At 45.5% G+C, this 12,506-nt stretch overlaps 1 protein-coding gene across 1 annotated transcript in view; it reads left to right on the forward strand.

Annotated features, from left to right (window-relative positions):
- Positions 1 to 2,995: 2,995 nt before the first annotated feature.
- The window catches only part of rspo3 (R-spondin 3), an 18,040-nt gene continuing 8,529 nt past the window's right edge, over positions 2,996 to 12,506 (forward strand). The window contains 2 exon segments of the mRNA XM_056286963.1: positions 2,996 to 3,566; positions 10,999 to 11,193. Of these exon segments, the coding sequence (XP_056142938.1) occupies positions 3,467 to 3,566; positions 10,999 to 11,193 (295 nt within the window). The 5' untranslated portion in view covers positions 2,996 to 3,466.

Here is a 12,506-nt window from a genome sequence, read left to right on the forward strand (position 1 = left end):
ATTTTGTGTAAAAAATGTGTGTTAACAAGGATGATGCCATCTCCTATCAAGCCCCTTCAGATCAAGGTCTGAATTAGATATGGCTAAATTTGGGCCGAATACGGTTGGGAAAAAATGTTGTAGTGTTCACCCATCCTTGGTTGGGAGGGTCTCTGCACCTGCCCGACTTCATTTACAGGTGTCGACTGATACTCTCACAGAACGGTCACAGGGACTGACCAAGCGACCTTAACCTCCCCCACCCTGGTGCCACACACACACACACACACACACACACACACACACACACACACACACACACACACACACACACACACACACAGAAAGCTAACCACACACCCTCATTGATGTGCATGTGCATGTGCAAATGCAAAAACACACACACACACACACACACACACACACACAGAAAGCTAACCACACACCCTCATTGATGTGCATGTGCATGTGCAAATGCAAATGCAAAAGCAAACACACACACACACACACACACACACACACACACACACACACACACCCTGAGCGAGAGAGAAAGCTAACCATGCACCCTCATTCATGTGCATGTGCAAACGCAAAAGCACATACACACACACACACAAATACACAAAGCTAACCATGCACCATCATTCGTGCACACACACACACACACACACACACACACACACACACACACACACACACACACACACACACACACACCTACCCCCAGGGGAGTGAGACAGGGATGGTTGGTCTAGTCCATATGGGGCACAAAGACAAGCATTATGCTTCCACATCTCTTACACCAATCTCCTGGGACAGCGGAGAATGGGGGGGGGGGGTAGCATTATATTATTATGACATAGGATTTCATAATGTTTCAAAATGTTAATGCAATTTTCTGGATGAAAGTAATTATTAGTCATTTAATACTGAGTAATTCAACATTTTCCTTCCATACGTGAGACATTTACTCAAAAACATAATCAGACCCAGAGTAATTAAAGCTTATCAGTACTATCTTCCAAACCCGTGGCTTTGGAAACCTCAACTGTTACGGGTTATGGATCGGTCTGATGTATCACTATCCATTAATATTCATAATATACTTTGGATTCAGTGCTTTGACTCAGCAGAGGTCAAAGGGTTTAAAACAGTGCTTCGGCGTCTGCTATGTTTCGCTGTCCTCATTCTGAGTTTGAACTGGGAAAATAAAGACGTTTTCCAATCAAAAGAAATGACAAGGCCCACACAGTGTTTGTATTACTTTTCCCAAACCAGTGACTGATAGGACACCAAAAGCCACACTAGAGAAAAATTCCCCATACTCTTCCATAAAGCAGAAACACACAGACGAGTCTTTAACTACTCTTCCCACCTCTCTAATCTATTCCCTTTTTCTGTTCTTTTGTCTTTCTTTTTCAACTCTTCTGTCTGTGTTTTAGCATCCCATCATCTTCTCCCTGTCCCCTGTCGCTTTTTCTTCTCATGGTGGTTCCTGAAAAGCTCCGCACGCCGCGTCATTCCCGGCGCTTTTATGGCACTGACACCCTCTAGAGGTCATGATGAGAAATGCTCCAGCCGCCTGCGGTCGCAGTGTGGAAGCCAGTACGAGACAATCTCACCAAACGAGACTTTCTCCTGCGGTTGATGGGGTTTGTATCTCCTTCCCTTTACCTTTCGACCCTAACCTTTGCGTAACACTCTTTGACTACTTTCCTCAACCAAATCCTCGGCACAGTTACCTATGATAGGCTGGAGGAATTCCAGCCTACCTCATAGCAGCATATCAGTCAGTTTCTGTGTGAAAATTAGCAAGCCCTGACCTTCTTGCACAATCTTTGAAATGTATGTACAGCTCCGCAGAAACATCCCCTCCCTCACTGCTACGCTAACTAATGGTGTTGGTCATATTCCGCTTTCCCTTTCCCTTATCTAACTTATAAACAAAGTCGGACGTCATAAAAAAGGGTGCACACCGACATTGCCAAGATTGCCTATGTACTCTGCGTCACAGACGCACAAGTAAGTATCGTGTCGTTTATCATATCACATCATTTCTCTCTCTCTCGCTCTCTCCCCCCCTCTCTCTCTCTCTCTCGCTCTCTTCTCACTCTCGCTCTCTCTCTCACGCTTACACACGCACAATCAAACGCATTTACACGCGCGCGCGCGCGCACACACCGTGTGTGTCAGAGTGTTCTCGGGGGTTAAGGACCACAACTACATGTGGCGAGTGGACAGGACTGTCCGTCTGAACGATGTTGCAGGGAGAGGTCACCGAACAAAGAGGGAAATCCAAATGAAGACTATATAACACGTTCAACAAGGCTCACAGGTAGCTATGGACTTTGTGCTCATTAAGCAATTAAAGCTATGCTTTTGCGTTTGACTAATTGAAAGTCAGTAGCACACGCAATGTTCAGATGATAAACCCATCGAAACTGATGTCAGCTTAAACCTGCCAAAAAAAACAAAAAAAACCTGTTAGATCTATACATCTCAAACACAGATAAATCAAATCTGTAAGGACTTTCTGTGTCGACTCTCTTGCGCCCCCCCCACCCCCACCCCCTTTCTCTCTCTGACGTGGGGGGCTTGCCCTCTAAATAAACTTTGGATCGCTCATAGGGGGAGAGAGCGAGAGAGAGAGAGTGAAAGAGACGGCAGAGGGCTGAAGTCATCAGCGGGCCAGCCGGAGAGGGTGAATGGGTCCTGCACGCAAAGCAGAAAAGCGCTGAAGCTGCGGAGCTTTACTTCGGTTCAATTGCCTTGCTCGGCTCCGCAACAATCCAATCAAAGACAACAACAAAACCACCGGTACAGCCTGCGACGCGACTGACTCTAGCGCCTTGCTGTTGCGGCCATCGGTGCCGGGTCTTGTGACCCGCTGCAGGTTTTTTTTGTGTGTTCGGTTCCGTCTTTGATGCTGAGGGGACACCGGGACCTCGTCCTGGTTCGGTAGAGTAGGCGCTCCTCCACGCACAGCGGAACGCACGGCGCATCCCCGGGCGAGTCAGAAACATCAGTCTGGAATACAAGATTATTCTTCTCTTCTTAACTTAAATCGTGTTAAACTTATTTTGAGCCATACCAGATGATTTGTTCTGCTCTCCTCTTGCACCCCGCGGATGATAATCTCGCTTTTTTTTCCCCTGTGGGGGAATACTCTTGATTCCTGCTCGGATAACCGCTACCTGATTTAGTCTGGCTTTCCTGGCACATATGAGGAGTCTATCCAGGATGTTACTGTCTAAGCGGCCCAGGCATCATTGGGCCACTGCTCCCTACCATCACTACATATCCCATGCGTCTGCACCGAGCTGGGGCTCCTGCTCTGTCTAGGAATTATATATATATATATATATATATATACCATTAACATCCACAGCCACTGCCCCTGTCTGGGGGGAGCAGCGGACTCATAGCTGACAAGTGATTTGGTGGACATTGACATTGGCTCTTCGAGTCTAATCCCCGGGCTACTATGCAATTACAACTGTTCTCCTTTGCTTTAGTCATCTTGCACTGCATGGAATACACTGGTTGTCAGCAGCACAGCAGCTCCAGGCACCGGCAACACAAACGTGAGTAAAGCCCTGCGTAAAGGTGCCAGGCCAGGTGATGACACGGCGCAGGCCCTTTATTTGTCCGATTTTATTCCAATCCAACACAAATTTGGGGTAACAATAATGATAAGGCTGGGTTGTTGTTGTTGTTGTTCTTTTTTTAACTTGTCTGTTTACGGCGCAAAGGTAAATCCTTTGCATACAGGTGGTAGGCTGCTTTGCACAAAGCGAATAACGGGCCAAGCAGAAGAAGTAAAACAGTCAAACATAAACTTCTAATTTATGGGGGCAGGTTCCGCAGTGGCTATAACGCACTCGGCCATCATCTCCATGAAACTTGGTAGCCAGAAATACTGTCGGCTGTTCTCATCCTAATAGTGAGTCAAGATTTTGATCGGTCAGTTTGTTCAGACCTGTTAATTGGTTGTCAGATCGAGTGCTTCCGGTTCCCTCGCGCGTATCACACAGCTTGTCTGTACGCATGGACAACATCACCATAAGAGTGATCCACGCTCGGTCCATTGCCGCTACGGCTGTCCATCACCTCTCAGCCGTCGCTCTCTAGCGGCGAGAGCAGCGGCGCGCGTCTCGCACACACACGACGCGCGGGGCTCCGTTTGTAACAAGGGACGTCGTGAGAGTAACTCCTCCATCACCTTCCACGAACCATCCCGGCCATCCCGGCTCTCAGCTGTGCGGCCAAACAACCGGTAGCCCTCACAATGGCATCTCTATTGTTCCTCACACCCGTCCCGCGATGTCTGAGAAAGGTTTCATCCGGCGGTCGCGCACCAGAGAGAGGGGGAGAGAGAGCGAGAGAGAGAGGGAGAGCGAGAGAGAGAGAGAGAGAGAGAGAGAGAGAGAGAGAGAGAGAGAGAGAGAGAGAGAGAGAGAGAGAGAGAGAGAGAGAGAGAGAGATAGCGAGAGAGAGAGTTTTTCACTCAGCATTACCCTCAACTTTTGTTGTGTTAGCATGCAGCGCTTGTTAGGGGGGGGGGTAGCTGTTTGACTTTGCTACACAGGTTTTACTAGATAGGGGGGTGACAATAGTTTTACAGTCGGGCCCATTAAGAGAACAAAGAGGCTCTTTACTGAAAAATGCTATGAAGAAAAAATACCATAGCATTTCACACATGCCATATATCTTCTCACGGTCCAACATTGTGTCTCGTCTTTTGAGCAACGACCTTTTTTTTCCGTGGCATTATGAAATAAGTATCAATAAAGTATATTTGTGTTTTCTTCCTACGCACTCTTTATCACTGAGGGTCTCCAGATGTGCTTTCTGACTAAGTGTACAGGATAACTGGAATATTCCATGTATCACTCGCCAACGTGGCCAGACACCGTGTGCGATATACAATAATCAGCCTTCGGAGTGATGTTGTTATCCCTGCCACCTGTGACTCAAACTTCTCCCTGCATTTCTCTCTTTTCATGCCATAACATATATAGCCTTGAAGGGCACCTCCCAAGTTCAAAACAGCTATAGTTTTTTTTTTTTTGCTCTTGTAATATCTCTCATGAGCACTGGAGTGGAGATGTTTAACAAAGAAATAGCTCTGCAGCGTTGTGCGTGAAGCTGAGACCGGAGGCAGTTGTTCTCAATTCACCACACTGTAATTTCGTTCAGCACAGCATTTGTACTTCAGCGGTCCTCAGCTGAACTGCTGCAAAACCACAAAGGTGACTTTGAGACGTATTCATATTGGATACAAAGAAAGAAAGAAAGAAAATTAACATGCATACATGTATAGATGGGAATATTGCAAGCCCCACATTTTGCATGCTTTCTGCACTGCTGATCAATCCTGAAGGGGGGGAAATGTAGAAAATCCCACAGAATTAATATAGCATATATGGTGTGTGTGTGTGTGTGTGTGTGTGTGTGTGTGTGTGTGTGTGTGTGTGTGTGTGTGTGTGTGTGTGTGTGTGTGTGTGTGTGTGTGTGTGTGTGTGTGTGTGTGTGTGTGTGTGTGTGTGTGTGTGTATTTGTTAAATGTCTAAATACATTTATACTTCATAGAAAAACTATTAGGATTCTCTCTGCAAAATGTTTGAATGACTGTGAAATGAGAAGAATATGAATGGAAGAGAGCATAGGCATGCACAGACTATGTATAAAGGAAAGCATCGAAACACTGACAAATGACAGTAAGTAGGGTCTGCGTGCAATTCCCTGACCCCTGGTTTGTCAAAGCGTGGCTCAGAACCAGAATGGGCCAGAGGCCTCTCTTCTGAGGGTCCCCATATGGCATGAGCAGCAGTATGTTGTTGTTGTTGTTGCCCAACTTGCAGACTGAGATATTGAAATTCTCACTTTGTATTTTGAGCTGAAAGTTGAACTTACTCATGTTTTAACACTAAGGTATATCCATATGCCCACAGTAACCCTCTCTGGTGTACAATAAGTGCCACCAGCTCAGTTTGGTTTGAGGAATTCGGAGGCTTAGGGCGAGCATTTCCGTAAATTGAACTCCTGCCTTGCAGATTGGCTAAGTACCGTCTGACTAGCGCATGTATCCCCTCCAAACTCCCACCATGCCAGAAGGACACAGATATCAAACACATCCACAGATATCAGGGAGGATGGAGGGATTAGAGGATGAGGGGGTGAATGAGTACAGACTTCAGAGAGATGAAGGCAGGGTAGGAAAGAGCTGGGAGTCAATGACCATTCAGTCAGTCGGGTCGACAATACTGCTTGAAGAGTGGACCAGCGCTCCATGCTTCCTGTACACGATGATGCATCCCAAAAAAAGAAAAAAGAAAACAATTGTATATATATGGATGACTGGATGCTAACTACACAAGGTAAATGAATTATGACTAGAAGATAACTGTGTGTATGTGCACATGTGTGCATGTGTGTATATGTCCACACGTTTGCATTTGGTGCGTGTATATTTGAGGTTGTGTGAGTGTTTGTGCGTATGTTATGCAAGCCACTGGCTTCCCAACCGTGGTTGTGCCAGTGCAAGTGCAAGAGCAAGGCCAAGTTCCTCCATCTTAAGACTTCAGTGAATCAGGGCAGCTTGGCAGGAACACATGTGGGCAAACGGACAGCCGTCGTAAAGATTGCTGAGATATGTCAAACACTATATCCAGGATCGATGGCAAACTGGCGGCTAAATGCCTGACCTGAGAAAAAGAAGAAAAAGGGCCAACTTCAGCCGGTCACCTGGAATGGCCAGTCTGAGGAGAAGAAACATCTCGGGAGCCTTCATGGAGGACGTATGAGCTAAATCTATTTTGTCGGTGTCCATGCAAAAGCCTCATATGTCCATTTTTTTTAATATTTTGTTGGTTTGAGTCCATTGTTTGCACAAAAATACACTTGATATGAACAAATCGTGTCCTTGAGCCCAAGCCAAACAACTGGACACATGCTGTGAAATACACAAAGATCATCGCCATCCTTGATGAGGACACCTGGTTTTTGTCAATTTCTAAAAAAAAAGAAAGTGGCGTTTGTAAGCTTATGCAGAATAATGAGTTAAATGGGTTTCAACAAAACCGTATGAAATTCAGGTAACCGTACAAAGAGGTTATGTTTGGGTGAGACTTAAAGACTTACATTGGGCTTTCTTTATTTCGTCAAAATGATTCATCCCTCGAACCCTGGCTATCATCCATGGAAAACAAAGTCTGCCAAATTATCCCACAAACTAGGAGATAATGGGACATAAAAAACACAACTATAAAAACATAATACATCAACACAAAACAAGAAACTGCTCATATGAGTGCAGTGTAAATTACTACCACTGTCAGCGGAGGTCTCTATCCATCGTCCTGAACGAGTCCACGACTGCAAAATGTTGTCTCTGTTGCCGTCTTGTTGCAGCGGTGCAGCTTTTAACCACTTCTGCAATGCACATTATTTACATGCATGGAAAGCATGTGAAGCTATTGCCCTTTATGGCTCAGTCTACATTCCATCTGACCTTTGACCTCTCTCTTGGAAAACGTCCCATGATCATTAAGTACAATATTTACTTTCCTTTAGGATACGACACACAGTGGCTCAATTGGTTTATACTGACTGCCGGGATAGGCTCCAGCATCCCTGAGAGTGGGATAAGCGGTTTGGATAATGGATGGATGGATGAATATATACTTATTTGTAGGTTTGCAAAAAAAAAAAAAAATCCCAGAAGTGGCTGTATGCCCTTTTGAGGCCTAGAAAGTGTCTGGAAAATAAAATTAAGAACATCCTCAAAGGGGTAAAATGTTCAAAATCATGTTTTCAATAAATTCCCCTTTTGGTCTGCTCATTGCCATGACAGGCTGGCTAACTGACATGAATCCTATAGCACAGTGTATTATGGGATGATGTACTCGCAGTCATGCAGCAGGATCGAATCCAAACTCAACCCATATGTGCACCGTGATTCAAACCACCGTCTTAAAAGTCCGACCGGGACACACACTATATTCCTAAAATTCAAAGCAACACATCATTGTAGTAGGGCCACATTTTACATGCTGGCTGCACCGCTGGTGCTGTTGCTCCACCCCTCCAAACGAATTGTTTGAGACAGTCCTGCAGTAATTTTCCATTATGTACAGAAAGAAGATGGGAGGACTTCTCCAATGGTGGCCTCTGTGAGGATCTTTGTTTCTTTCGGGAAGAAGTTTACAGACAATCTGTGTTCATAGGACAAACAAAAAGAAAAAAAAGAGATAACATAGCATAACATAATTTAGGATGGGATAAGAGTCACATGATGGTATTAGCATGCTAGTCCGTAACATCAAGTAATTTTGCTCTGGGGATTGCAGCTTGGATTTATATTCTAATCAAAATCTAGTTGTTGTGTTCCTTTTTTGACTAATTCCACAGTATCTCGAGAGGCATGAATGGGGGGGGGAATGTTTTGTTTTACTTTTGCGTAATCGTGTTACGGCTCATGTGACTTTTCGGTAACAGTTGTTACAAAGAGGTATTGCGTTTGTCTCTGTTTACAATGGTCTGCGTGATTTGTGGATGTGCTCCTCGAGATAGCAACTCAACTGTCTGAGACAGAGCCAAGAAACCAAAATCTAGTACGCTGAGAGTATGTGGTCATTATACATATAATGCGTTTATCAATGTGTCCCAATGATGAACAACATTTAAAGGAGAAATCTGAAATGCCCCCCCCCCCTTTTTTTCTCCCAAATTGTACTTGGCCAATTACCCCACTCTTCCGATCCGTCCCGATCGCTGCTCCACCCCCTCTGCCGATCCGGGGAGGGCCGCAGACTACCACATGCCTCCTCCAATACATGTGGAGTCACCACCTGCTTCTTTTCACCTGACAGTGAGGAGTTTCACCAGGGGGACGTACCGTGTGGGAGGATCACGCTATTCCCCACAGTTCCCCCTCCGAACAGGCGCCCCGACCGACCAGAGGAGGCGCTAGTGCAGTGACACACACACACATCCGGCTTCCCACCCGCAGACACGGCCAATTGTGTCTGTCGGGACACCCGACAAAGCCGGAGGCAACATGGGGATTCGAACTGGCCATCCCCGTGTTGGTAGTCAACAGAATAGACCGCTACACCACCCAGACACCCTGAAATCTGACATATTTGAAAGGCTGTAATGCTAACATTGTGTGTCTTATTGCTAGATCTTGTACCCCCCCCCCCAGCATGCCTGATACAGCTGACCATTCTTGATTGTTATAATTTAGTTCTCATTTGGACCGTCAAATTCCACCACTATGGATTTGTCACCATTTGATCTCCACACACAACTTGGAATTAACTCCAACTAGCCTACACTGCCATAACCACAGCTGGGAGCATAACCATCCACCCAAACCTCATGACACGCTGAATATATAGAGGGCTGTGTCTGCAAAAATCGATTAGAATCGATTGATATGGTGAACCACAATAGCTGAGAAAGCTTTCCATTGCTTATGCAAAATTCATCCAAGGATGGTCCACATCCTGCAGAACCATGTGTTGGGTTTTTATTACAGTTGGGGTTTTGGTTTTTACGTGCGGCCCACTATACAACGTTTATAACACGATCTGCATTTGGATCATCATAAAAGGTAGTATACATGTCATGACCTCTGTTTTTTGCAAGCATAATGAGTTTCCCTGCATGCAGGCATAGTGACTATGGAGTTGGCAGATACATGGGATATTGCAAGTTGGACTTCCGTTGTGTCTCAAGGGAGTGAGCCGAGATTGTTAAAGGAAAATACAGTTAGGAAGATATATTATGATAGAGACTAACAGTTCATGCAAATGTTTCAGATAAAGAGCTCATGTGACTAAGATATGAACCACATATCAGATTTTATAAAGAATTCCCTCCTCGTGGACAAATGGATGAGGTTTTATTGAAGACCCTCAACAGTGGGGTCCACGGTGGTGTAGCGGTCTAAGCATCGGCTTTGTATCGATGCAGTTGCCCACTGGGGACCGGGGTTCGCGCCCCGGTCTCGTCAGATCCAACTATGGCCGGACTCAACGAAGCACTCTAACCCTAACCCTTCGGGAGGGTGGCGGAGTTGACTTGTGTTCGTCACATGAATGCGTCTCAATGTGTGTCGGAGAAAGCAATGGTTAGGCCTGGAGTCGCCTCGCCTCCTTCGAGACTGCCGGCCGCAGTGTGCATGCGTTGGAGAACGCATATAGTACGAGGGTGGGTGTTTGAACTAAAATAGGGATCGATATGCCACTAAATTGGGAGAAAAAGGGAAAAATCAGACATAAATTTAGGGGGGAAAAGTCCTCAGCAGTGAGACATGTTGGAGTACATCATCATTCCACAGGGTCTAGAAATATGTTGTCTCTTCTCTTTCTGCTTTTTTTCATGCAATCACATTTAGTTAAAGTAGTAATTGCCGTACATCTATAGGTGCTCTCATTTTATGTTCAAAACGGATGTGATTGAAAGTGAATAGTCGGTGTGTACAGCACAAGCCCCTGTGTTATTCATGCTGCGGTGAACTCTCTTCCCACTGTGCCTGTTCCACCACTAGATTATGTACGACGCATATGCAGAATATATGTAAAACGACCCCCTTGTTGGCTTCACCAGAGGACCAGAGGGGTATATCATTAAAGCGGACTGCATGTTTAAGTTTCACATTTGGCTCCTTACCCTTGCTCAGGTGCTTTATGACCTCCTTGCTAAGGCTGCCCGAGTGTTGCTGGTTATTTTCAACACCAGCAGCAACGAGTGTGTCCTTAATGCCCATCCGTGTTTCAAAAAGAGACGGTGTCCTTGAGCAAAGCACTGACCCTGTACTTTTATAAGCCCTTCAGTGAAGAGCACATATTTAAATATGTAGATGGTTACATGTGTTGATCTAGAGGGGTTGTTCAACGCTATAAAGCAACTAAGTGTAAAATGACATGTTGAGGGTTTTTTTTGTTGTGCTTATCCGTTTGCATATTTTACCTTATCTTAAGATTCGTGCTGTACTTGTGCCAACAGAGATCTCCGGTGTGAGCTCGGGGTGTCAGCAGGGTGGCTGTCTGACCTGCTCTGACTACAATGGCTGCCTGTCCTGCAAGCCGCGCTTCTTCATGCATTTGGAGAGGATTGGGATGAAGCAGATCGGGGTGTGTATGACGTCCTGTCCCCCGGGCTTCTATGGCACGCGCTCTCCAGACAGGAACACTTGCACAAGTAAGTCACTCACTCATATAACAAATGTTTTTTTTCCCCCACCTTTTCTCCCCAATTGCACCCGGCCAATCACCCCACTCTTCCAAGCCTTCCCCCTCTGCCGATCCGGGGAGGGTTGCAGACTACAACGTGCTTAATCCCATACATGTGGAGTCGCCAGCCGCTTCTTTTCACCTGACAGTGAGGAGTTTCGCCAGGGGGCGTAGCGCGTGGGAGGGTCACCCTATTCCCCCCAGTTCCCCCTCCCCCCCAAACAGGCGCCCCAACCGCCTGAGGAGGCGCTAGTGCAGCGACCAGGACACATACCCACATCCGGCTTCCACCCGCAGACACAGCCAATTGTGTCAGTAGGGACGCCCGACCAAGCCGGAGGTTGTTGGTAGGCAACGGAATAGACCGCTACGCTACCCGGATACCCCACAAATATAAGTCTGTGAATGTTCTCATTAATCCAGGTCATGGTTATCCAAAGAAATTGAATCGAGTGCAACTGGACTTGTTGATTCAATTCCTTTGGAGACCCACAAATATATATTTTAAACGTATAGTCTATTAACGAGAAAAAAATAAAACGTGCAATGAAACTGGCCTTTGGGCAAAAATGTTAAAAAGTAAAGGCCACAGAAGAAGATGAAGCAAATACTCGTGCTATATTTTGCAAGTACATTTCCCATGTCCACTGTTGAAGCACAAATAGATGCATGGATACACAGAGCTGTTATTAGTAGTCAGTGTTCTCAGATGTTATTTGTCCAACATTTTGCATGTGAAGTGGGCAACAGAGTGTATTACTATTCTCCGTCAGGGAGAATACACACAGAAAAGTATTTCAAACTTGTCCCGAGTTAAATATGTTCCCTTTACAGTATTTTTCCCTTACACTTAAACATAAGCACAAGTGGCCTTGGTGGCTGCAAGACCTTGTCAAAATATATGTCCTCTATCTATATACAGTCCTTTTCAAACAATAGTGGCAAGACCTGCTTGGGAAATTGACCCTTTTTCTCCATATAGGATTTAGCTCCCATTGAGGTACTTTATAGGAGCTCGTTTGCTGAACTGATCACTATATGGATAAGTCATTGTCCCTGTCCATGCAGGATTTGAAGCACGTTGCATTTCGATAATGGTAAAAATATATTAAATGTGGCAAAATCATATATCATCACCACCAACCCTGTAAAAACTGTCAATCCATCTGCAAAAGTCTCAATAACGCACACACGCACATGCACGCACATGCGTGCGCACACACACACAAATTGTAATGCCATGTATATATAACATGCAGTACACACACGGTAAGTTGTACA

Source organism: Lampris incognitus, chromosome 9 (genome assembly GCF_029633865.1).
Source record: "Lampris incognitus isolate fLamInc1 chromosome 9, fLamInc1.hap2, whole genome shotgun sequence".
Classification (NCBI taxonomy): Eukaryota; Metazoa; Chordata; class Actinopteri; order Lampriformes; family Lampridae; genus Lampris; species Lampris incognitus.